We start from the raw sequence: 27,191 nt of genomic DNA, 5'->3' as shown, positions 1-27,191 counted from the left end.
CGGAATAGGCAGAACGCAAAGATGAAGTAGAAATTACAGAACAAGGTTTATTTTGATGCACTTGCAATACTCCTCCACTCCCCTAAGGGTCTCTTCCCTACAACTGGGGCTCTCCTTGTAATGGGGAAACCCTGCCCCCTTAAAGGGGAAGGCCTGCCTGTCTTAAAGGGGAAGTTCATATTCCGGAGAGGTCGCGGGAAATTGTATAGTCCTGATCCTGGGACCTCCATTGGGGTTATAACAAAATAAACACTTATTAAATTAAAATAAGTCAATTGACTATATGCTACCTAGCACTAGATTTCTACTCTAAATGTAAAATTGTAAAATCTGCTGAGTTTTTCCCTCGCATTTTCTATCATTATTCCAAAGTCCTATCCAGTCTGAAACATTAACTCCCATTATCTGTCTCTTCACAGATGCTGCCAGATTTGCATGTTCTGATTGTATTTCAGATTTTCAGCATCCACAGTATTTTGCTTTTCTGATTCCCAGTTACCGTGACTACACTTCCTGACACTGCGCTTCCTTTGGGACTCGATTCCATTTCCCCAATTTCTCCATCTCTGTCGCATCTGGTCCAATAATGCAAGCATCCATAAGAGTGCTTCTGATACATCTTTCTTTTTCCTTGACTAAGGATTTCACTCTGGCGTGGTTGAGAAGGCCCTCAATTGCATCCATTTCCTGCCTTTCTGCTTGCACCTCTTTCACTCCCTGCTAGAGCCACAAAAGGATTCTCCTTGTCCTAGGGTTACAAAATGTCCCAGTTTAGCCAGAACTGGGTTTTCCACTAAGCATTCCGGTGTCCTGACAGTTTTCTGGGTAATGCTCAGCTCAGCTGAGGTCCCTTCTCTTTCCCACATCCCTCACATTGCATTTACCTATTGATGGTTCGTCTTCAGTGCCCTGATTGGCCATTCTTTCAGAATGCTGTCTAGCCAATCATGGATTCCATGTAGGAGGTCAGCAGGGGAGAGGGAAGACCAGCAAGACAGAGCAGTAGATGTGAATTCATAGAATAAAAGTATATAGATGCAATTCAAAAAGCAGGATATTCAGGTGCTGGAAATCTGAAATAAAAACTGAAAATGCTGGAAATGCTCAACTGATCTGGCAGTATCTGTGGAGAGAGAAACAAAGTTAATGTTTTAGGTCTGACCGTTCTAAAAACGGGGGAAAGTTAGAGTTGGAATAGATTTTGAGCAATGAGTGGGTGGGACAAAGCCAAAAGGAAGGACTGTGATATGGTGGAAGTCAGGAGAGCTAATCTTCCAGGGTCAAAGAGAATAGTGGTGGGGCAAGAAAATAAATAATGCGTCTAGAGCAGGTGTGTTGTTGACTGCAAGCAAATAGAAGAGAAAAACTGTAACATGCAAAGAACAGAAAACAAATGGGCAGTGATTGGGGTTTAATATTGTTGAACTCATTGTTGTGTCAGCCCTTTTACCTCCACCTTGCTGCAAAGCCCCATATATACTCTTTCCAGGTTAAACAGTGATTTACTTCTACTTTCAATTTAGTACATTGTATGAATTACTCACTATGCTTTACATTGAGGACACCAAATGCTGATTGTGTGGCTGCTTTGCAGAACACCTCCATTCAGTCTGCAAGTATGACCCTGAGCTTCCAGTCACCTGCCATCGGAATTCTCCACCTTGCTCTCAGCCTGACAGATCTGTCCCTGGCCTGCTCCACTTACATAGAACATACAGAGCAGAAGGAGGCCATTTGGCCCACTAAGTCTGCACCGATCCACTTAAGCCCTCATTTCCACCCTATTCCCATAACCCAATAACCTTTTTGGTCACGAAGGGCAATTTATCATGACCAATTATCGAACCTGCACATCTTTGGACGGTGGGAGGAAACCGGAGCACCCGGAGAAAACCCACGCACACGGGGAGAACGTGCAGACTCCGCCCAGCGGGGAATCGAACCTGGGACCCTGGCGCTATGAAGCCACAGTGCTATCCACTTGTGCTACTGTGCTGTCCCACTTCTGCAATGAAGCTCAACATGAACAGGAGGAACAACACATCAACCTGGGTAGCACGGTAGCATTGTGGATAGCACAATTGCTTCACAGCTCCAGGGTCCCAGGTTCGATTCCGGCTTGGGTCACTGTCTGTGCGGAGTCTGCACATCCTCTCAGTGTGTGCGTGGGTTTCCTCCGGGTGCTCCAGTTTCCTCCCACAGTCCAAAGATGTGCAGGTTAGGTGGATTGGCCATGATAAATTGCCCTTAGCGTCCAAAATTGCCCTTAGTGTTGGGTGGGGTTACTGGGTTATGGGGATAGGGTGGAGGTGTTGACCTTGGGTAGGGTGCTCTTTCCAAGAGCCGGTGCAGACTCGATGGGCCGAAAGGCCTCGTTCTGCACTGTAAATTCTATGAACCTTTCGATTGGGCACTTTATAATCTTCTGGATTTAACATTGAGTTCAACAAAATTAGATTGTAGCATCTGCCCTGATTATTTTCCCTTTTTCTTTGCTGATTTCGCCGTTTCTCTCTATAATGATCCAGGAGACCCGAGAAAGAAGGTTCACTTACGTTTATTATAAACTTAAAGGTTAAGGCTGCTCCATGGCATACAAGAATAGGATCCAAATCGGGAACTATGAGAGAGCCGATCCCGGTTCAGGTCGGTATTTAAAGAGCTGAGTAACGAGCTCCAACCGAGTGGACCTCCGCCCACTAGCGGGGAAGCTCATACTCTATGAGTCCCACAGGAAGATCTATCAGTTTATCCCTGTGGGTCTTGTGAGGGTTATTGCACTATTTTTAACCTTGCTTCTATTTTCAGACAGCAGCTGTCATTCACTCTGGACACTCATTTGTTTCTTTACTTGTCCACATTATCACATCCTTTGGCCTAGCACCATCAACTTTATTGTTAATGAGAGGGAATCTCATAGAAACATATAAAATTCTAACAGAATTAGACAGGGGAGATTCAGTAAGAATGTTCCTGATGGTGAGGGGGGTGTCCAGAACTAGGGGTCATAGTTTGAGAATGAGGTAAGCCTTTTAGGACTGAGGTGAGGTGTCTTCATCCAGAAAGTGGTGAATGTGTGGAATTCACTACCACAGCAAGCAGTTGAGGCCAAAACGTTTGTAATTTCAAGAAGGAATTAGATATAACACTTGGGGCTAAAGGGATCAAGGAATATGGGGGGGGGGGGGGGGCAGCGCAGGATCAGGGTAGTGAATTTGATGATCAGCCATGATCAGAATGAATGGCGGAGCAGGCTCCGAATGGCCTCCTCCTGCTTCTATTTTTTATGTATGTTTCTGTATTTAATCAATCAATCTCTTTTGTCCTTTCATTCTATCAGAGACCTTTTTCCCCCATCCTCCCTCCTTTCATTTATCCTGTTACAGTTCTATTTTCCCCCAGTTATGATGAAAAGCCATCGACCGAAAATGCTTACTCTGGGCTGGATTATCTGGTTCCCCAGCTGTGTGTTTCTTGGTGGCGTGCCATTCACTGGCGGCGGGATTCTGTCTACCCACCGCTCGTCAATGGGATTTACCATTGAAACCACCCAAAGCCACCGAGAAACGCGCAGACGGGGGTGTGCTGCCAGCAGGAAAAGTTAATCCAGAGGACAGGAGAATTCCGGCCTCTGTCTCCCATCACAGATTTTGCCAGACCTGTTGAGTAATTCCGGCATTTTCTGTTTTTATTTCAGATTTTCAACATCCACTGGATTATTTTATCTTGTTCACCTTAATTGCTTTCTATTTCCCTTCTCATGTTTGGTCAGGTATCCACCAAACCTTGCATTCCTTTGGCTTATTTCATGTGGAATCCAGATGAAATTGCACCCTTCGTACTGCAGATCCATCCACAATTACAGATATCTCCTAGATATTCAGCATTCTTTGAATTGTGACCTCTCACTTCAGCAACACCAACTCACTTTATCCTAAAGCTGTCCTTTTCCACAATTTCACTTCATTCTTCATATCGTTTGGTGCTTTAACAAAAAAAATTGTTTTATTTCTTTGAGGTGAGCACGATTGCAAGCCCCGACAACTCTCTACTCTTGTCTAGGCCCCTAATAATTTTATTAAGTTAACCAGGCCCCAATTTATATTAGGAAAACCAGACAAGACGCCGACAATATTTCAATTAGTAAATTGTGAGGAAAGGATACTTTGCTCCAGGAGTCCACTGACAAGTAGGAATCTTCTATATTAAAACAAACTTTATTATTAACACAGGGTTAACCCAGTAATATCCAAGGAAAAAACAGCTTTTTAATAAAGTTAAACAGTTCTTACAAAAATATAACAGTAGGTCTTCAATAATAATAATTGCTAGTGTCACAAATGAAGGGGCTGGTTTAGCACAGGGCTAAATCGCTGGCTTTGAAAGCAGACCAAGGCAGGCCAGCAGCACGGTTCAATTCCCGTACCAGCCTCCCTGAACAGGCGCAGGAATGTAGCGACTAGGGGCTTTTCACAGTAACTTCATTTGAAGCCTACTTATGACAATAAGCGATTTTCATTTTTCATTTCAAATAGGCTTCAATGAAGTTACTGTGAAAAAACCCTAGTCGCCACATTCCGGCGCCTGTTCGGGGAGGTTGGTACGGGAATTGAACCCACACTGCTGCCTTGTTCTGCATTACAAGCCAGCTGTTTAGCCCACTGTGCCATACAAGTCCCTTACTTTCCCGTCTACTTCTAAAATTTCAATTAAGCAAACTCCACACAACCAGATCAAATGCCACTAATTAATAAAGTTAACACTCAGCGGGTTACAGATTTATTCACAAAGTCCTTGGGAAAGAAGCTTTCAGACGTCAGTCTGAGAAACACACCTCCTTTGCTCAGAAACCAGAGCAGAACTCAAATGAAACTAAAAACAAAGGGCAGAGCTGCTAAACAAAGCCCCTCCCATGAATGACATCACAGCCTGCCTAGCTGTTATAATAATAATCTTTATTGTCACAAACAGGCTTACATTAATACTGCAAATAAGTTACTGTGAAAAGCCCCTAGTCGCCACATTCCGGCACCGGTTTGGGTTCACGGAGGAAGAATTCAGAATGTCCAAATTACCTAACAGCACGTCTTTCAGAACTTGTGGGACGGAGGAAACCCAGGCAGACACGGTGAGAACATGCAGGCTCCACACAGCCAGTGACCCAAGCTGAGAATCGAACCTGGACCCTGGAGCTGTGAAGCAACAGTGCTACCCACTGTGCTACTGTGCTGCCCCTTAAGCACAGCTTTAGCAGACATATAATTTGGATACTTTAACCTAAGTTATTTTAATAACATCTATGAGTCCCACAGGAAGATCTATGAGTTGCAAAAGACACATAATACAGTAAATATACATCTAGCACAACCTCAACTAAATCGTCAGTCAGCCTCCTCTGTTCTAATCAAGTCCAGTGTATCCCACCTTTCTTCATAAGTAAAATTCTCCATCCTGCCAACATTTCATAAATCTCTTCTGTACCTTCTGGAATGCGATCACATCCTTCCTGTAATGCAGTAACTAGAACTGTACACAGTAAACTAGCTGTGGTCTAATTAACATTTTATGCAGTTCTAGAATAACCTCCCCACTTTTATGTTCTATTCTTTTCCCAATAAAGCAAAATATCCAATATCCCTCCTTGAACACCGTATCTGCCTGTCCTGCTAATATCAGGGATCTGTGAACATTCATTCTACGGTCTCTCTGTTTCTCTGCAGATCTGTGTGCTACCATTTATTGTGTAATCATAGAATCCCTACAGTGAAGGAGGCCATTCGGCCCATCGAGTCTGCACCGACACTTCAAATGAGCACTCCACTCACCCCATCCTTGCAACCCCATAACCTAACCTGCGCATCTAAGGGACAATTTAGCATGGCCGATCCACCTACCCCATGCATCTTTGGACTGTGGGAGGAAACTGGAGCACCCGGAGACACGGGGAGAACGTACAAACTCCACACAGACACTGATCCAAGGCTGGAATTGAACCTGGGTCCCTGGCGCTGTGAGGCAGCAGTGCCACCATCCCTAGCCTAGTTTGTTCTTCCCAAATGTACTCCTTGTACTTCTAAAGATTGAGTTCCATTTGCCAATTTTCTGTCAACCTGGCTAGTCCTTAATACCTGCGGTCTTCAGCCTTCTTCCTCACTATCAACCACACAGCCAATATTCATAACACCTGCAAATTGTTTAATCATGCCACTTATTTAAAAAAAAAATTTAGAGTACCCAATTCTTTTTTTTTCCCAATTAAGGGGCAATTCAACATGGCCAATCCACCTACCCTGCACATCTTTTAGGGTTGTGGGGGGTGAGACCCACGCAGCCACGGGGAGAATGTGCAAACTCTACACAGACAGTGATCCAAGGCCGGAATTGAACCTGGGTCCCTGGCGCTGTGAAGCAGCAGTGCCACCATCCCTAGCCTAGTTTGTTCTTCCCAAATGTACTCCTTGTACTTCTAAAGATTGAGTTCCATTTGCCAATTTTCTGTCAACCTGGCTAGTCCTTAATACCTGCAGTCTTCAGCCTTCTTCCTCACTATCAACCACACAGCCAATATTCACAACACCTGCAAATTGTTTAATCATGTCACTTATTTTTAAAAAATAAATTTAGAGTACCCAATTCTTTTTCTTTCCCAATTAAGGGGCAATTCAACATGGCCAATCCACCTACCCTGCACATCTTTTAGGGTTGTGGGGGGTGAGACCCACGCAGCCACGGGGAGAATGTGCAAACTCTACACAGACAGTGACCCGGGATCGAACACGGGTCCTCGGTGCCGAGGCAACAGTGCTAACCACTGTGCCACCTTGCTGCCCCCAACATGCCATCGACATTGGTCTTTAATCATTGCTACATGGCACCAACAGACTGAGACTTGTGGAACTCTACTGGGAGCAGACACAAAAATACTCATCAACGATAACCTTTTGCTTCCTGCCTTAGATCCCATGAACTTTAAATTTTCTGACCATCCTGCCATATGAGATCTTGTCAAATGCCTTTGTAAAATCCATGTAGACAACATCAAATGTGCTACCCTCGTCCACCCTTTTTCTTTCCTCCTCAAATAAGTCAATTAAGTTAGTCCCATAATAAACTTCTGTTGACTTTGATTATTCCGTGCCATTCTAAATGAAGATTTACCCTGTCTCTCTGAATCCTTTCCATTAATTTTCCCACTACTGAAGCTAGGCTGACTTTAACCTCTCAGGCCATCCATTCCTCTTGTTTTAAACAACGGTGCAACATCAGCAGTCCCCTCCACTTCACATCTGCAGCCAGAGAGGTCAGGAAAATGATGGACAGGTATTCCTCTATTGCTGCCAGATCTGCTGAGTTTATCCAACATTTTCTATTTTTACTCCTCTATTTTTTTCTCTAGCTTCCTCTTTTCAGCCTGGGACACATTTCACCTGGACCTGGTGACCTAGCCACACACTACAATGTTAAACACCTGAATATTTGCTCTCGCACTTTTTTATCTTAACCAATATTTCACTCTTCCTCAATTACAATGTCTGTTTCACTCCCTCCCTTCTGTGAAAACAGACTCAAAGTATTGAACTTGACTGTGCCTCCTCAGATGTTAGAATTTTGCACTCTAATCATCCCTCCTCACAGCGTGATTGTTTGATTACTATTGCAACCATTTTTTTAATTCTCCCTAACCCATAACCAAAAATATTGAGTTGCCATTTCCTTCTTTACTCAAGCCATGTAATTAGTAGCTAGGGTATCATACTCCTAATTGTCTCTCTGTGCCCTCAACTCACCTGTTTTATTAACTGGACTGTATAGATGTGCAGGTTAGGTGGATTGGCTATGCTGAATGGCCCTTTAGTGTCCAAAGATTAGGCGGGTTACAGGTTGCTCTTTTGGAATGTTGGTGCACACTCGATGGGCCGAATGGCCTCCTTCGGCATTGCAGTGATTCTATCCACCGCAAACCATTGACAACTCCTCTCTATTGTCTAGCCATCGTTTTCCTTAATCTTCCATACTCGCTTATGAACTTGCTGCCTTCTGTTCGCGGATGTGCTTCGGGCTCCGCTCCGCCCCCACCCGAGGTCGATCCCGCCCTCTGGACAGGGCGGCTCACGGCGCGCGCGCAACTTTTTGAATGCACGAGCGGCGCGCAAGAGTTAACGGCCGTTTGCAAGCGAGGTGAGAGAGCGACGGGGCGGCGTTGGGGGCTGGCCAAGACTGTATGGGTTGGAGAGATGCTGCCCTGTCCGGGGGAAGTCTTGCGCTAGAGCGTTAGAATAAAGATTTCTGTGTTACATTCTTACTTTTGGTACATTATCCTTAAAGCTCTGCACTTTATCTGTGAACAAAAACTTGCGTTTCTAGCAAGGCGCTGCTTTGTGAGTGTAATCAAACAAAATCACGTGAAGAGATATTCGGGCAGATGGCCGGCCGCCCGCCTCGGAGAGATCGGTTTCAAGGAGTGTCCTCTCGCAGCCGCCACCCAACTGTTGCCAGTTTAAACAAGCTATTTTTACCCATGCCCTGTTTCCTTACTCAGTGGCACATTTTGTTTTCTGGTTCTGCGAACTGTATTTTCCAATGTTAGAAATACAGCTAGTTGAACCCTTTTCCTCACCGTTTTGTAATACGAGGTTTTCATACGAGGAACTTCTATATCGAATGTTGCAGTGTTAAACAACTACTGATGTTTCTAATCTGTGTTAACAGGCTAGTGAAAAACTAGGGCAAGATCTAATCCCATCCTCTGGCTCAGGATTACAATGGCAAGTAAAAGCTTGCACAGAACCTGGAGTCCAGGAATGTTGTGGCTGAACAAGTCAGTTGGAGTGGTGAGAGGCAGTGGAGTTGCATTTCCATATGTCAAGGAGGCCTTGTGGCTCAACGGCTGGCACTCCTGCCTCTAAGCCAGGTTCAAGTCCCACTTCAGGATGTTGCCAGACCAACTGAGTCTTTCCAGAATTTTCTGTTTTATTTCACTCCAGGACTTGTTGGAAGGAGTGTTTGCGATGCATTTCAACTGGCTGTTGTTCAGCCTGCAGATCCTTCCAACACTCCACACCATTCTCCAAGGGGAGGAAAGAGTGTGAACCTAAGCTCAACAGCTTGGTAGTCTTTACACACTACAGGTGGATGGGCAATACCATAGTCTGTCAGAAAGCACTTCTTCCCACAAATGTCAGTGGAAATCTGGACTACTCCCCCCAAAAAAGATGCTGAGGCTGGGTCAATTAACCTGACTGCCAACTCTGGCAGATTTGAGATATGGGAACTGCCAGAGGCAAATTTAATGTCAATATTAGTATGTTTAGTATTTCAAGGAACGTTTAAGTTGACAACTCTAATGTAGGGTCATTTTGATTGTCTTAAGAACCTAAGAAATAGCAAGAGTAGACCAAATGCCTTTGGCACCTGCCCTGCCGTTCAATGAGATGATGGATGGCCTCTTAGTCTCAATTTCACTTTCCTACCCTGTGTCTGTTGTTTCTCTGAGAGCAAAAACTCTGTCTATATCAGCTTTAAATATGTTCAGTGATGGAACATCCACTACCCTCTTTTGTTTTTTTAAATACAGTATGGAACTCCATATATTCCTGTATAGTTGTCTGGTGAGCAAGCTTTACTTTTAAGTTTAGGCCAGAATAGATTGTCACTATAATTGAGTAGGAGGCCAGACAATTTCATCTACATGCTCTACAAGAAAATAAACTTTATTAAGTCAACTGTAATGTTTTGCCAGAATAGTTTGAGAATGATGGTGATGTCTAGCACGAGGGGACATAGGTTTAAGTTGAGGGGAGATAGATATAAGACAGATGTCAGAGGTAGGTTCTTTACTCAGAGAGTAGTAAGGGTGTGGAATGCCCTGCCTGCAACAGTAGTGGACTCGCCAACATTAAGGGCATTCAAATGGTCATTGGATAGACTTATGGACGATAAGGGAATAGTGTAGATGGGCTTTAGAGTGGTTTCACAGGTCGGCGCAACATTGAGGGCTGAAGGGCCTGTACTGCGCTGTAATGTTCTATGTTCTAATGATTTTCCTTTTAGTTCGGTGATCCCAAGAATAAAAAGTAACTTGAGTTTGTAACAAATTGTCATTTCAGCTTGTTGGAAGCATTTAACAATGAGGATGTGCCTTAGGTTTTCTGGGTGTAACCTTGTAATACATAGAAATATATTTAATTGTGTTAAATATTTATAGTCTGAATATTTTAACAAAATATTCAAATTGAAAATCCTTTTTGCAATGGCTGTTTTAATGAGTCTTTCTTCCTGCGTGTCCTATCTAGATGGATGAAGTGGTGGTTGGATCCTTGAAGGTGAAGGAGTGTGTGATCTTCCAATGCAACATATGTCACTCGGTGTTGGGAGATTCTCTCCAGCTCTGTGGTAGCAACTCAACTCTCAACTTGCTGATATGTTTGAGTGAGTTTTTGGTTAGCTATATATGCATGATTTCCAGCATTATTGCAATGTGTGCAGATCTTAGACTTTCCTCGGGGGGGGGGGGGGGGGGGGGGCCTTGGAATCCATTTATCTGGGAAATAATTGGGTGATGAACAACCTTCCATCTTGGGGTTTTATGATTTTGATGTTTCTGAACTCTGGCAAGTGAGTGCAGTTTGGAATTGAGTGAATACCTGGGAGTTTGGAGTGGGGGAAGTTAGGTGAGGAGGGGAAGGAGGTGTTCCTTTTCTTTTGCTTTTTTTTAACCTTCACCCTGTAGAATTGGTTCTTTTGCTCCCACAGCAAAAGAAGCTAGCTGTTTGGTGAGTATCTGGTAAGTGGTTAAGGTCTATTCCATTCCTAAGGTTTAAAATAGTAGAGAAATTGGTGGTAAATTTAATAAAATATGTAGTGGTAATGTCTATAATTACTTGAAGTATAGGCGGTTCTCACTCTTGTCATCATGTCCATTTTTGTGACCTTGCTTCCTCGGTTAGGAAATGAAGGCCGATATCCTAGTTCTTGGGCTGAGTGAGGCATTGATGCAACTGAAAAACACAGGATAGTTAGTATAATGAACACATGCATGAAATATAGTGATCCAAGTATTTCAGTAAGTTTAGGAAAAACTACAGAGGATCTGACTGTAGGGATGAAAAAATTAGCCAACAGTCCATGGCAAGTCCTATGTGTTGGTCTCCATTCCAGTGGCTTGGTCTCTATGGCAATAAGCATTGGCTAAACACTCGGTCTTCGTGTAGGTCAAGGTGATAACATTTCTCATTTTTACTGGGAATTATTTCTTAAACAATGAGCATATAGCCATTGCTGAGTCCATGTGACCACAATCCCAGGGGACAACTGAGTCCTTGTAACCAGTTGCAATTAGTTTTCTGGATGCTTCCAGTGGACATGTTCTTCCTTCCAATGCTATTTCTCATTTAACAGAAAACTCTAATTTCTGCTCTCCTGATTTAAGGGGTGACTGAGACCGTGGAACTGGATCCCACAACCTTAATAGGGGGTCAAAGTCTAATACCTGACTGGTGAGTAAGGCTTCTCAGTACACTTAATAGCATTTTAGATTGGCTACATTCAATCCAAGTGTTTTTGAAACTCTATGCTTTACTATCTTTCCATTGTAACACTAGAGGCAGCCTCTTTGCTGAAGTTTAAATTGTGGTTTTGTTCCCTTATCAGAATTCCATTTGGGAATAATGGGAGACAGTCAGTTTTCATAATTCAAATTGTACATGTGTGAAAGCTGAGGTTAAAACTTATGTAATACTTTACTGTAGATGCAGATTACTAAAGTGACAAGAATCATTGCAAAAAATGCACTGTTTGAGATGAGCAGAAAGTTGTCTGTCTTGTTTGGCTGAAATTTCCTCAAACAGTACTACTAAAAAAAAATGAATTAAGTATTCAGCTCAAATCCTTACTGCCTACATCATCAAGACTGTCTTCACTAACCTTGGTGACAAGGATTAATTTTTTGTAATAATAATCTTTATATGGGCAGCACGATGGCACAGTGGTTAATTAGCACTGCTGGCTACGGGGCTGAGGACCTGGATTCGATCCCGGCCCTGGGTCACTGTGCATGTGGAGTTTCCACGTTCTCCCCGTGTCTGCATGGGTTTCACCCCCACAACCCAAAGATGTGCAGGTTAGGTAGATTGGCCATGCTAAATGGCCCTTAATTGGAAAAAGATAATTGGGTACTGTAAATTTAATAATCTTTATTAGTGTCACAAGTAGTCTTACATTAACACTGCAATGAAATTAATGTGAAAATCCCCTAGTCACCACACTCTGGCGCCTGTTCGGGTACCTGAGGGAGAATTCAGAATGTCCAATTCCCCTCACAAGCACGTCTTTCAGGATTTGTGGGAGGAAACCGGAGCACCCGTAGGAAACCCACGCAGACACAGGAAGAACGTGCAGACTCAGAAAGACAGTGACCCAAACCAGGAATCGAACCTGGATCCCTGGTGTTGTGAAGCAACAATGCTAACCACTGTGCTATCATGTAACCCATAATGTTCCCAGCATCTTTGAGCAACCTTTATTAATTGCTTTTTCAGCTAGCAAGCACAGTCACAGATGTTGATAGAAGAACTGTTGAAGTTTCTTGAAATAAACAAGCGTGAGGTGGTGCCCTTTGGTGGTAAAAAAATAAGAAGGTGCTTGAATAATAGACTCAATGGGCTGGCTGAAAGTAATGGCACAGTATAATAAGGAAATTTATGTTAAACTTGTTTTGGAGTACTGTGCACAGTTCCGGTCATGAAAAGAATAGACAGACGTTGAAAAGAGTGCAAAAAAGAATCACAAGGATGATTCCAGAACTGAGGATATACTTAACAGGAAAGATTGAACAGGCTGGACTAGTCTCTGTAGAAGAGAGAAGGCAGCAAGTTGACCCATTGGAGGCCTTAAGAAAGGGTTTGATAAGGTAGATGTGGATAACATTTTTTCACTTGTGGGAGAGTCCAAAACTAGGGGGTCATAAAGATAAGATAATGACTAATAAACCCAATACGTAATTCAGAAGAAACTTGATTACCCCGACTGCGGTTAGACTGTGAAATTTGCTCCCACAAGGCGTAGTTGAAACATAAGAAATATGTGCAGGAGGCGGCCTTTTGAACCTGCTCTGCTAGTCAATAAGATCATGGCTGATCTGATTGTGGCCTCAACTCTCCTCTCTTGCCGGCCTCATAACCCTTGACTCCCCTGGAGGTTAAAAAGCTGTCCAGCCAGCCTTGAATATAATTCAATGACCCAACCTCTACTGCAGGCTAAGGAAGAGAATTCCAAACACTAATGACCCTCTGAGAGAAGAAATTACTCCTCATTTCCACCTTAAATGGGAGACCCCTTATTTTTAAACTGTGCCCCCTAAGTTCTAGATTCACCCACAAGAGAGTAATCCTCTCAGCATCTTCGCTGTCAAGCTCCCTCATGATCTCGTATGTTTTAATAAGATCACCTCTTCTAAACTTTAGTGTGTATAGGCTCAACCTGCTTAGTGAATGGCACTTATGTATTTGTGGAGAAGAAAAATAAGTACATGAGGGTTATATGGATAGGAAGTGGGATGGGAGGAGGCTTATGTGGAGCATGAATGCTGATATAGACCATTTGAGCTGAATGGCCTGTTTCTATGCTGTAAATTTAATTTAATGTCACAATTTAATCTGCCTCCACCGATAATGCATTCCAGATCACTAACCGAACCACTATTCAAGCTGAGGTTTGCTTTAGAGAGTAATCTAAAATGTGGGCGCTGAAAAGTCAAAATAGAAAAGGGCATCTGGCTAGAAAGAAACAATGAATCTCCAGAAATGGGAGAATGCTGTAGACCTAAAGATGCTCAAACAGTTTAGGGTTACCATCTATAGCATGCTGACCCATAATAGAATGAATAAATAGAATGACCACTGTATTAAAAACAAGCCAACGCGGTTTATATTTTCCAATCGCAAAACAAACTTGGTAACTGCCAACTTATCAGTCTTAAAATTACAGAACTGATTGTTGGAATACATTTGAAAGTTCCTTCTATGTAAATGACCTGAATATGGGAGCAGATTGGATTGGATTTGTTTATTGTCTCGTGTACTGAGGTACAGTGAAAAGTATTTTTCTGTGAACAGCTCAACAGATCATTAAGTACATGGGAAGAAAAGGGAATAAAAGAAAATACATAATAGGGCAACACAACATATACAATGTAACTACATAAGCACCGGCATCAGATGAAACATACAGGGGTGTAGTGTTAATGAGGTCAGTCCATAAGTGGGTCATTTAGGAGTCTGGTAACAGTGGGGAAGAAGCTGTTTTTTTCATGCATGTTCTCAGACTTTTGTATTTCCTGCCCGATGGAAGAAGTTGGAAGAGTGAGTAAGCCGGATGGGAGGGTTCTTTGATTATGCTGCCCGCTTTCCCCAGATGGAGTATAGATGGAGTCAATGGATGAGAGGCAGGTTTGTGTGATGGACTGGGCTGTGTTCCCGACTCTCTGAAGTTTCTTGTGGTCCTGGGCCGAGCAGTTGCCATACCAGGCTGTGATGCAGCCAGATAGGATGCTTTCTATGGTGCATCTGTAAAAGTTGGTAAGGGTTAATGTGGACATGCCAAATTTCCTTAGTTTCCTGAGGAAGTATAAGCGCTGTTGTGCTTTCTTGGTGGTAGCGTCGATGTGGGTGGACCAGGACAGATTTATGGAGATGTGCACCCCTAGGAATTTGAAACTGCTAACCGTCTCCACCTCGGTCCCGTTGATGCTGACAGGGGTGTGTACAGTACTTTGCTTCCTGAAGTCAATGACCAGCTCTTTAGTTTTGCTGGCAGAGATTGTTACAGCACAGAGGGTGTCCATTTGGTGCACCGTGTCCTTGCTGGCTCTCTGCAAGAGCAACTCGGCTAGTCCAGTCCTTGGCCTTTCCCAGTAGCCTTACTTTTTTTCCCTTTCGGATATTTATCCAATTCCGTTTTAAAAGTCGCAATTGAATCTGCCTCCACCACACACCGATAATGCATTCCAGATCACTAACTTAACCACTTGCTGTGTGAAACAAAAAAAATACTATGAAAGGGGTAAATCTTGGCTGAGCAAATGTTTCTTCGAAATGATAGAATCTCTACAGTGGCCATTTGGCCCATTAAGTCTGTACCAATGCTCTGAAAGAGCAGCCTAACCTCGACCTACTCCCTGCAGTATCCCCGTAACCCCACCTAACCTACGGGTGAATTTTAACATGGCCAATCCTCCTAACCTGCACATCTTTGGACTGTGGGAGGAAACCAGAGCACCCGGAGGAAACCCACGCAGACATTGGGAGAACGTGCAAATGCCACAGACAGTCATCCAAGGCCAGAATGGAACCCGGGTCCCTGGTGATGTGATGCAGCAGTGCTAACCACTGTCACCATGCCACAACATCTCAATTGGCATCAGAAGTTCACGGCCTAATGTGCTTCGCTTCCAGAAAGCCTTTAAGGCACAAAAGGCTGCTACAAAAACTCAATGCAGTGGGAATCCATGATCAAATTTGCAAGTAGACGATGCATTGACTCCGAGGAAGCAACAGGAACTGGAGTAGGAGACGTGGGACATGGCAATGCACTGAAGACCTCCGGGGTCAGTGCTAGGTCTTTAATGCTTTTAATCTTTATAAACAATCTGGGTACAAAGGTAATGCAAGTTGGTTAAATTCAGATAACAAATGGAGAGGATGGAGCAGTTTGTGATGCAATAGTTGAGGAAACTGGTTAGAATTTCAGTTTGGTACATTGGGTACAGATAATTGGTTGATGGAGGATGAATTCAACTGCTGTCAAGTTCTTTAAAGAAGAAACTGGAAACTCTGAAATCTGACTTGGGATAGCATTGTTACTTTTAATAGAATTGAAGTGTGAAGTTATTGAGCTGCAGCTATTTGTCTTTGAGGGAACTGAACTGTCTATAGCTAGGATGGAGAGTGATACGTGAGATACTGGAGGACTGATGATGCATAGAATTGAAGATGGTGTTCCAAGGAAACAGAGTTGTTGGGAACCATTTGAGTATTCAAGAGGTGAGATTGACAGCGTTTGGTTGCTAAAGAGTCGTGCTTTTAACCATTTTTTGCAGTAATTTAGACATCCTTCTGCCACCTGTACTATCATGGGGGATGTGTGGTGGTGCATAGAAGTGGGTTGGATGAGAAATGGAAATTGTAGTGAGTATATTAATGCAAATCACAATTACAGTTTCGCTGTCTTAATTTCTGCACAACTTTCCGATGTTTTTTTAATAAACATTTTATTAAGGTATTTATGGTTTTACAACAACAACAAAATAAACAATGTATGTGAATTTATAATTTTAGTGCAAAAGCCGTCTTCCTCCCTTACAGGTCCCACCTTTACTAACCCCCTACTCTAAACTAAGCTCAGCCCCCCCCCCCCCTGCTGACGGTTAATTTTCCGCAAAGAAGTCGACGAACAGCTGCCACCTCCCGGCGAACCCTAACATTGACCCTCTCAAGGCGAACTTGATTTTCTCCAAGCAGAGAAAGCTAGCCATGTCAGATAGCCAGGTCTCCGACTTCAGGGGCTTTGAGTCCCTCCAAGCTAATAATATCCGTCTCCGGGCTACCAGGGAAGCAAAGGCCAGAACGTCTGCCTCTTTCTCCTCCTGGATTCCCGGATCTTCCGACACTTCGGAAATCGCCACCTCTGGACTCGGGGCCACCCTTGTTTTTAACATCGTGGACATGACATCCGCAAACCACTGCCAGAATCCCCTCAGGTTTGGGCATGTCCAGAACATGTGGACATGGTTCGCTGGCCCTTCCGCACATCTTCTACCCCAAAGAACCTGCTCATCCGGGCCACTGTCATGTGAGCCCGGTGAACGCCCTTGAATGGGCTGAGCCTGGCACATGTTGTGGACGCGTTGACTCTACTCAACGCATCTGACCAGAGACCATCCTCTATCTCTCCTCCCAACTCCTCTTTGCACTTGCGCTTCAGCTCCTCAGACTGTGTCTCCGCTGACTCCATGAGTTCCTTGTAAATGTCAGAGACCCTCCCTTCTCCCACCCACACTCTAGAAACTACCCTGTTCTGTATCCCCCTTGGTGGTAGGAGCGGGAAGATTGAAACCTGCCTGCGTAGGAAGTCCCGCACCTTCAGGTACCTAAATTTGTTTCCCCTCGCCAATCCAAATTTCTCCTCCAGCTCCCTCAGGCTAGGAAAGCTCCCCTCTATAAACATATCCCCCATCCTCTCAATCCCTGCTCTCTGCCATGTCCGAAACCCTCCATCCATCCTTCCCGGGGCACACCGGTGATTATTACAGATTGGAGACCACACTGATGCTCCTTCCGCTCCCACATGCCTCCTCCATTGCACCCAGACCCTCGGGGCCGCCACCACCACGGGGCTGGTGGAGTACCATGCTGGTGCCCTTGCATGAGGCCGCCTCCACACGCTCCCATACTGACCTGACCCCGACACCCCCCCCCCCCCCCCCCCCCCCCCCCCCCACACCCACCCACTTCCTGATCATGGCTATGTTTGCCGCCCAATAATAATTACTGAAGTTCGGCAGCGGCAGCCCGCCCTCCCCCTGGCTCCACTCAAGCATCGTTTTTAATCGCGGGGTCTTGCCTGCCCATACAAAGCCAGTGATTACCTTATTGACCCGTTTAAAAAAGGACCGCGGAATAAAGATGGGAAGACACTGAAACACTAACACGAATCTCGGGAGGACTGTCATTTTCACTGTCTGCACCCTCCCAGCTAGTGACAACGGAAGCGCGTCCCATCTCCGAAAACCGTCCTTCATTTGGTCCACTAGTTGGGCCAGATTTAGCTTGTGCAGCTGTTCCCATTCCCGCTCCACCTGGATGCCTAGGTACCGAAAGCTTCCCCCAGTCGCCTCTCCTGCCCCCTTGCCTGGACTGCAAACATCTCACTTTTCCCCATATTTATTTTATATCCCGAAAACCGGCCGAATTCCCTCAGAATCCTCAATTTCTTCCATCCCCTCTAATGGGTCCAATACATACAGGAGCAGGTCGTCTGCGTAAAGCGAGACTCTGTGTTCCACTACCCCCAGACCAGCCCCTTCCAGCTCTCAGTGCAGTTGCCAGCGGCTCTATGGCTAACGCGAACAACAGTAGGGAGAGGGGGCATCCCTGTCTCGTCCCCCGATGCAGCCTAAAATAGTCCGATGTTGTCCTATTCGTCCGTACGCTCGCAACAGGAGCCTGTTACAACAACCTGACCCAGTCAATAAAGCCCCACCCAAATCCGAACCGTCTCAGTACCTCCCACAGATATTCCCATTCTACCCGATCAAAAGCCTTCTCTGTGACCATTGCGACCACTATCTCCACCTTCCTACCTTCCGGGGGCATCATGATCACATTTAACAACCTTCTTACATTGGCCACCAACTGCCTTCCCTTAACAAACCCTGTCTGGTCCTCCCCAATAACGTCCGGAACACAGTCCTCAATCCTAGAGGACAAGATTTTGGCCAGCAGTTTGACGTCCACATTCAATAGGGATATTAACCTACAGGACCCACGCAGCTTCCGGGTCCTTGTCCTGCTTCAGGATCAATGAGATCATGGCCTGTGACATCGTCGGGGGGAGCACCCCACGCTCCCTTGCCTCATTGAATGTCCTCATCAACAGCAGCCCCAATATCCCAGAGTACGTTTTACAGAACTCCACTGGGTACCCGTCCGGCCCTGGGGCTTTACCTGACGGCATGGCATTCAGACCCTCCGCTATCTCTTCCAACCCGATTTGGGCCCCAAGCCCTTCTACCACCTTCGGGAAATTCAGCCCCTTTAAGAAGTGCCTCATCTCCTCCGGCCCAGCTGGGGGTTCCGACCCATGGAGCCTACTCTCAAACTCCTTAGCCTTATTCACCTCTGCTGAGTCCCCAACCAGGCTCCCGTTCCCATCCTTTTCTTTCCCTATCTCCCTGGCTGCCTCCCTCTTTCTAAGCTGGTGTGCAAGCATTCTGCTGGCCTTCTCCCCAAGCTCATAGATCACCCCCCTCGCCTTCCTCAGCTGCTCTACCGCCCTCCCTGCAGTTAACAAACCAAACTCCTCCTGTAGTCTCCGCATACCTTCTGTCGACCTGCAATATCTCCTTTATTAGTCGGTCTGTCTCTGCTCTGTCTACCTTCTCCCTGTGGGCCCATATCGAGATCAGCTCCCCTCTAACCACCGCCTTCAATGCCTCCCAGACCAGTGCTGCCAAAACTTTACCTGTGTCGTTGACTTCCAGGTCGTTCTGAATAAATTTCCGAAGCCGCTCGCACACCTCTTCCCACGTCCAGCCTCCGGTGCGGGCGCTGGCTACTCTCCTTGCTAACCTGTAGGCCAGCCCAGTGTGGGGCATGATCTGAGATTATGATCGCCGAATACCCCGTGTCCACCACCCCCGTCAGTAGAGCACTGTTCAAAATTAAAAAATCAATCCGGGAGTACACTTTATGCGCGTGCGAGTCGAAGGAAAACTTCACTCTCGGCTGCCCAAATCTCCATGGGTCCAACCCCCCCCCCCCCCCCACCCCATCTGCTCCACGAACCCCTTTAGCTCCTTTGCCATTGCTGGCACCCTGCCTGTCTTTGAGCTCGACCGGTCTAAACCAGGGTCAATAATTGTGTTGAAGTCCCCTCCCATGACTAACCTATGCGAATCTAGGTCCGGGATCTTCCCCAGCATCCTCTTTATAAACTCCACATCATCCCAATTTGGCGCATACACATTTACTAGTACCATCTGCAGCCCCTCCAGTTTCCCACTGACCATAATGTACCGGGCTCCCACATCCGTAACTATTCTTCCCACCCCAAACACCACTCGCTTATTAATCAGGATAGCGATCCCTTTAGTCTTCGAGTCCAGCCCCGAATGAAAAACCGATCAGCCACCATCTTTCTTGGGCCAGTCTCCAGCCCGAGCCCCACGCCTCCACTGGCCCGCCCCCAGGTAGCCTCCGCCCCCGACCTCCTTTCTGTCCCTCAGCAACAGTCCCTCCCCTGTCAGCAGTCCAAACTTCACCTTTTTCTTAAAAAGGGTCGATTTTATCTGATTGAACCCCGCTCTTCTCCTTGCCACCTCTGCACTCAGGTCCTGATAGATCCACAGGATACTGTTCTCCCATTTACAACTCAGTGTCTGCCTGGCCCACTGTAAAATACGCTCCTTGTCCAAGTACCTTGGGTCCCCCACTCGCGGCTTCCTCGCGAGAGCTCTGTGAGCCCTGTCCACCTCCAAGGGTCGGGAGAACGTCCCATCCCCCAGCAACTTCTCGAACATGCCCGCTATGTATGCCCCAGTGTCCGCTCCTTTGGAGACCAACGATTCTCGGGTTCTGCTGGCGGGATCTATTCTCTAGGTCCTCCACCTTCTCCAGGAGCCTTTTCTGCTGGTTTCTCAGCATCCCCACCTCCAACTCCACTGCAGTTTGATGTTCCTCCTCCTGCGCCTTCTCTACTTTCTGGATCACCCAATCTTTGGGATCCAATCTGAGCTCCAGCTGTACAATTGATTCTTTAATCGGGTCCAAACATTCCTGCTTCTGCTTGGCGAAGCCCTCCTGGATAAATTGCAGCTGCTCTGTTGACCGCTGGGTTGACAAGCCAGGACTCCGGTCATCCGCCATGCTTTCCCCTGCTGCAGCTTCAGCCCAAGCCTTCTCTGTTCGTCTGTTTCTGCCTTTGCGAGCACTGTTAGTCCGCCTCTCCATGCACTGATGTGGGAATCCAATAAACAATTGCCTCTACCATCAATTTTCCAAAACAAGTCTGGTAAAAAATCGGGGGGGGAAGGTCCAAAGGTCCGACCTGAGCGGGAGCCACCAAATGTGCGACCTACTCCTTCATAGCCGCCACTGGAAGTCCAACTTTTTGATGTTTAACATTTATTGAAATAAAACTGCAAAAAATATTTATGGCTTAATGTTGCAATGTACTCGAATTATTTTAAAAACTGGAAGAGCAAATTGTTTGTAACGTGAAGTTATTTGAAGGGCTCTTTTCCATTCAATGTTCTTTTTAGCTTTTACAAGTCCCTGTACTGCAGCTACTGCAGAGCCAATGTTGGTATTGTTCCTTCCTCCACAACTGACACGTACTCTCAACTCCGTGGACTATACTGTTTCGACAAGGGTGCCTTAGACTGGTGAGTAGAGACAACAGTTCCGGTGTCTGATGTCCAGGCACCAATGTACGCAATGTATGCAATCTACGCACACAAATGTCCTATTTGTTTATTATCCATGTTCAAACCCAGCCCATAATAGCACTAAAGAAATGTTTAGCGAGTAGTTAGATTGATAAGGTTTAGAGTAGATGTACGAGGCAAGTTTTTTACGCAGAGGGTAGTGGGTGCCTGGAACTCACTACCGGAGGAGGTAGTGGAAGCAGGGACGATAGGGACATTTAAGGGGCATCTTGACAAATATATGAATAGGATGGGAATAGAAGGATACGGACCCAGGAAGTGTAGAAGATTGTAGTTTAGTCGGGCAGTATGGTCGGCACGGGCTTGGAGGGCCGAAGGGCCTGTTCCTGTGCTGTACATTTCTTTGTTCTTTGTTCTTTGATATAGTGAAAATGGATTTAACAGAGCTGGTCTTTTAAGTGGAATCCAACCAGAAAGTATCACATCTTTTAGGTTGTGGGGGTGAGACCCATGCAGTCACAGACCCTGAAAATGTTTGACCTGAGTTAAAATCCATGTCTAACTATTTAATACAAATGCACAATTGTGCAACAGGCCACTTCTGTCTTAAAAGACCAGAATTGGGCAAGAATTTTACTGTGCGGGACAAGCCAGCTCTGTCAGTGAATCACAGAATCATAGAATTTTCACGGTGCAGTAGGGGGAGGTGGTGGCATAGTGATATTGTCACTAGTAATCCAGAGACCCAAGGTAATGCTTTGGGGACCTGGGTTTGAATCCTACCATGGCAGATGGTGAAATTTGAATTAAACCTAATGATGATTTGAGAACCCACCAGGTTCACTAATGTCCTTTAATGAAGGAAATCTGCCACTCTTACCTGGCCTGACATACATGTAACTCAGCAGTAGACTCTTAAATGCCCTCAGAATGGCCCATCAAGCCACTCTGTTCACGGGCAATTAGGGATGGGCAATAAATGCTGGACCAGCCAACGATGCCCCCATCACAAGAATGAATTTTTAAAATGACCACACGGCCCATCATGTTTGCACTGGTGCTCCCAATGAGCTACTTACTTGGTGCCATTCTCCGACCTCCTCCATATAACACTACACGTTGTTCCTTTTTACAAACAGTGTTTTGAATGCCTCTGTTAACCTGCCTCAACCACATTCACAAGCAGTTCATTCCAAGCTTTAACCACTTGCTGCAAAGAAGATTATTTTTCTCATGGCTTTTGTTTCTTTTGCAAATTACTTCAAATCTGTGCTCTCGTTCCCGATCCCTTCACGGGTGGGGAACAATTTCCCCCTATCTACTCTGTCCAGACCCTTCATGATTTTGAATACACTGAAGAGTTTAAAATGCATTGCTTCACTGGACATGGGATTCCTTGTAATCCCTGGAATATTGAAAGTTATGGGATGATTTGATTGAGGATTTTAGGGTTTTGAAAGGAATTAATGTACATAGAAGCTTTTTCTGTTTGGGAGTCTAGGACATGGGAATGTAATCATAAAATCAGAGCCAAGCTATTCAGGAAAGAATATTTCTTCCAGTTGAGGCTGGTTCAAGTTGGTCTTTGGTAGATTTTTGGTTACTTGGATATCAAGGAATTCAAAGGATATATGGATAGTGTATGAAGGTGTAAGGTGTAGCTTTGGTAAAATAGCATCCATGATTTAAGGCAGAACAGACTTAAAGGGCTGAATGGCTTACTCTTCCTATTTCTTATCTTGAAATACGGAACTCTTCCACAAAAAAATGTAGATGCTATCTCAATTAATTTTAAATATGGGATTGATGGATATTTTCTAGCTACGGTTATTAAGGGATGTGGACTTAAGATAGGAAATGGAGTTGATGCAGATCAGCCATGGTTCCATTGAATGGTGGAACAGCCTCCAGGGATTGGTTGAGCTAAGTGGCCTGCTTTTGTGTTGTATATTCTATGTAACTGAAGATTTGTCTCTCTTGTAAGTCTAATTTATTTAAATCTATTCGGGTGCATGTTTAAAAAAAACAACTGGATTTTAATGTTAAACTCCCAGTCCTTCTAATTCTGATACAGCTGAAGTGGCTCCCCCTCAATTTCAATACTTGCAGGGCTCTCCTTGTGTTTAATTTTGCCTCCATTATTTCTCTAGATTTCTTTAGCACTTTGCATTTATTTCTGTCAATGCTACCCCTTTTTACACTTCTTTAGGATAATTTTCTTTGTAATTCCTCCTCACTTAAATTTGCCTGTTCAATGTTTCCAAAGGATGAGAGTGGATTTACTCCTGCTGCCAATCATTGGCCCTCTTTACGAAATGCATTTTTTGCTGAAGATTAGTGTGTGGTGTTTCTCAATGTTAGGTTCTTAGTTTTTAACTGGGGGATCATGAGGGGTGGAGCTGGCAGGGTTATTCTCGTGGATATCAGAGTCATTTTGACTACTTTAGAATGGGCTTGTGCTTTAAACAGTTGTGTGTGCTGATCATTTCATGAAAAACTGGGAATGAGTATCAACTTGCCTTATGTAGTAACATTCGTGTCTGAATCAAAGTTTGTGGATTCAATCCCCATTTGAATCGTGAACACACAATCTTCAGTGCAATTATGGGGGTAGTATTTAAAAAGCAGAGGAATTCTGGTGTTCCTTCCTTCTACATGTCAAAACAGACAAATTGATCATTTTTATTTTCCTGTGGCCTTGCTGTGTACAGATTGATTGCCAATGTAATAGTGGCAGCATTTCAAATTGGTGTTGATTTGGGAAAATCTGAGGAAAATTGAAATGCATCTGTTTTTAGAAACAAGGCTACAAATTCCCAGTGATCCATCTGTATAACTATTTTGTCTTTCAGTTATGTGTTGCAGAGCAACTCTGAAGTGGTGGCTACAGCCCTGAACCTCGGCCCACAGTGCTTAGCTCAGCACATAGGCGAGGTAGTGTTGTGTTCAATATCTCCCTGTTCTAACTCTTTAGAAAATAAGTTGCCAGATGTATAAGATTGCACTGTAAAATGTTTGATGCCATGGTTGAAAATAATTTGCACTTAAATCATTGGAAATTTTAGTAATATAAATGCAAGGTGCTAAGGGAAGCTATTAAACTGCAGTCTTTCATCCCACGGTTGTTTCATTTGATGCAGCACTGGATTGTAGTTATCGTCAGGAAGAGCCTGTTCTGAACAGGCCATGGCACAGGATGATCTAGTGGGCACAATCTCAGTGGTGACTCACATTTTTGATCCTGATCTCCACTGGAAGTGATCAAATATAATTAGGACTAGCTGGGTAATGCAGTGTGGGATGGTTGAAGTGTGGAGGAAACCAGCTGCATTGTAACTCCTGCCATTGCAAAATAGGTAAAAGAAATTGTGAAGTTCACTCCCATCTTGGCCGCTTGTACATGCATAGTTTCTTCAACGCTTATTTCATCATTGTATCTTGAAACTTCGGCACCCACCCACTGCCCACTCCCTTTGCCATTTCTTGCAATGCTTGCTTTCACCCCTTTCCCTTGCCGCTAACATTGCCATTGACACACTCCCCCACCCCTCCCATTTCTCTCCCTTTCCCACTGTCCTCTTGTGACCCCTCACCGATCCTTTTAATGATTCCCTCTCCAATCCCTTTAATGATTCCCTTTCCCTGCCATCCTTTGCAGAAGCGAGGCAGGAGCGGCAGGGGTTGAAAGTGCAGCCAGTGGAAAGTGACCATGGGAGAAGTGGGAGGGAGCAGGGATAAGTGGTGAGTGGGCTGTCGGGGAGCAGGGAGAAGGCAGCTTGGAGAGTGAGTAGAATTGCCAGAGGGAGGTGGGTGAGAAGTGGGAGTGGGGGGGGGGGGGGGGGCAATAAGGGGGAACCAGAACAAGGTTTGATTTTTTTCTGTTTTTTTAATGCAGGCAGCTTCCTGGAGTGTTGCTGTCTGTGATATCATAGGCAGTACACTGCATCTGCATATGTGCAGGAAAGGCTCTCACGAGTGTTGAGACAGAGCCTAAAATTATTTTCACTAGTGAGATCAGTTAATTTCATCAGCATTCGGTCAATTAATCATCAGAGCAGCAATCTTTGATTAATATTTCCAATATAACTAATTTTGGTGGAATCATTTTGATGTTTATCTAATTTTCTACCCTCACTTTATGGCTATCAGAATTGTTGTGCACAGCTAGGCCTCATGTGAATGTGGCCTACTAAGTATACTTTGTGTTGCTTTTAGGATATCTAATCGGTTTTATATCTTTTCCACCTTGTCTGGCACTAGCCAGTGTCTTTCTCGGAAGTGCTTGTTTCTGTTCGTTCTGTATTGAACTTTCTTCTGACAGCTTTCCTTCTAACTTCCAGTTGAAAAGGCAGCTTGTGGTAGCTCACTGTCGACTGATGGCAGCAGTGAAGAAGTTGGATGAATTGGTTGGAGAAGAGAGTGGCCTAGCGACCAGCATCCTTGAATCCGAACACGTGGCGTGAACCAGAGAAGTATTATGTTGGCTGCTAGGTTTAAGATTCAGTTTCACTTTGGACCTTTGGAAGTCTCTCTCTCGATTGGCACACTTGGCTGCCTTGGAAAATAAACTTCGCTTTCTTCAAAGGAATTCTGAAATGTTTAGGTCCAATGGTTGAATTGATGGAGGAAGAGTCACTAATTTGGAATTGCTCATGTTCACCTTCAGTCATGTTCCCATACTGAAATTTGGTTGCGATGCAGTAAGAAGTCTTACAACACCAGGCTCAAGTCCAACAGGTTTGTTTCGAATCACTAGCTTTCGGAGAACAGCTCCTTCCTCAGGTGAATGTTGTGGTTTTGGTTTGAGATTTGGTTTGTGTAACCTGCTATCTGACATTCAGATACACCTACACAGTCTAACACGTGATCATATCGCATCCATATCTGTGTAACCTAATATCTGATCACAAAATTGCACATCACCTGTTCAGTGCAGCACGCCAGTTAGGTTTAAGCAGCTGCAGGAAGGCGAGGACCAATACAGTTAAGCTATCCTCCTTGTTTCTCAACAGTGCTTCAAACAACTGGGCAATGATTTACTCAGAAATTACCCTTATTTTCCTGCATTAATCTTTCATGCCACTGTTTGAAGATTGATGGATGTTGCACTGTACAGTGCATAATAGGCTTTGCTCCCTTCTACTAAAACCGTTTGTTACTTGATTGGAGTGGACTGCTGCCTGAATCCATCACCCAGTGGGATTTCATTATGCCTCTTCCAGGGCACGTCTTGAACTCTAACTTTGTCCAAATTAGTGAACTAACTGTTGTACAGGAACTTTTCTGGAGTTACCTATATTGTCCTGTAAAGAGCCATGCAATAAATAGAATCTATTGTTTTTGTGTATTTTCTGCCTCTTGCTTTCAATAATTTGTGATCTATTTTTTTTGATTACTCATGTAAGTCTTCCAGTTCAGTCCACAAACAGGTTTGGAGTTGTGATATAGGATTGAATATCTGTTAGCCTACCATTTCATTAGTTGAGGCTCGGTCCTTGACATCCCAAGAGATTATCAATCATTCTCTAATGCAGTTAATATTTTGAGGTTCTGTGCACACATCTTTAACCAAGCTCAAACTCTTGTTTCCTACAGGATATTGCATGAGGAAAGAGTGTGCCACATGTATAGCTCGCTGTCTCTTTGGTAGCAAAGTTACTGGGTCTTCCTGATTTGTAAATCTCTCAGGGTTGATGTTTCCTCTGATGCAGGCAGAGATATTCCCTGATGGTGGAGATCAATGCCAGTGTGCCCATTATGAGCATGGGGATTCTAGACTCCCAAGTCCATGTTGCTGTGCACTTGCTGTACATTTCCTGGAGCAACCTGAATGTAGACGGGCAATGTCATTTTTCTTGTGTAGATGACAGGGTATTAGCATGCCCCACGTCAATTTCCAGGAATTCCACCAAGCAAACCTGCAGAAGAATGCCCATGCCAACTCTTATGTTAGACAATTTTGGAGTTCTATAAAAGGGAAGCCACCAATCTGTAACTTTGTAATTTGTGAATTGGGGCTAGAGGACAACTG

The 27,191-nt window shown here is 44.7% G+C and overlaps 1 protein-coding gene across 3 annotated transcripts; it reads left to right on the top strand.

Moving 5' to 3' along the window:
- The first annotated feature begins 8,070 nt into the window (after positions 1 to 8,070).
- oip5 (opa interacting protein 5) lies at positions 8,071 to 26,507 on the top strand. Of its 3 annotated transcripts, none has more exons than XM_072487025.1 (6): positions 8,071 to 8,178; positions 10,293 to 10,428; positions 11,429 to 11,495; positions 21,035 to 21,157; positions 24,013 to 24,094; positions 25,501 to 26,507. In XM_072487025.1, the coding sequence occupies exons 2-6, from the start codon at positions 10,293 to 10,295 to the stop codon at positions 25,621 to 25,623; spliced, it is 531 nt and encodes a 176-aa protein (XP_072343126.1). In that variant the 5' UTR covers positions 8,071 to 8,178; the 3' UTR covers positions 25,624 to 26,507. The 3 variants fall into 3 exon arrangements, with proteins under 3 accessions (XP_072343126.1, XP_072343120.1, XP_072343136.1); XM_072487019.1 differs by lacking the exon at positions 8,071 to 8,178 and adding an exon at positions 8,187 to 8,308; XM_072487035.1 differs by lacking the exon at positions 8,071 to 8,178 and adding an exon at positions 8,216 to 8,378.
- The last annotated feature ends 684 nt before the right edge of the window (positions 26,508 to 27,191 follow it).

Source organism: Scyliorhinus torazame, chromosome 2 (genome assembly GCF_047496885.1).
Source record: "Scyliorhinus torazame isolate Kashiwa2021f chromosome 2, sScyTor2.1, whole genome shotgun sequence".
Taxonomy (NCBI): domain Eukaryota; kingdom Metazoa; phylum Chordata; class Chondrichthyes; order Carcharhiniformes; family Scyliorhinidae; genus Scyliorhinus; species Scyliorhinus torazame.
This window is presented reverse-complemented; position numbering and strand designations above follow the sequence as displayed.

Excerpts from the sequence above, each read along its gene's own strand:
- oip5 (XM_072487025.1), top strand. The coding sequence starts at position 10,293 with ATGGATGAAGTGGTGGTTGGATCCTTGAAGGTGAAGGAGTGTGTGATC. Across the intron at positions 11,496-21,034 it reads CAAAGTCTAATACCTGACTG|CTTTTACAAGTCCCTGTACT; the intron begins GTGAGTAAGGCT and ends TGTTCTTTTTAG. Across the intron at positions 21,158-24,012 it reads GACAAGGGTGCCTTAGACTG|TTATGTGTTGCAGAGCAACT; the intron begins GTGAGTAGAGAC and ends TTTGTCTTTCAG.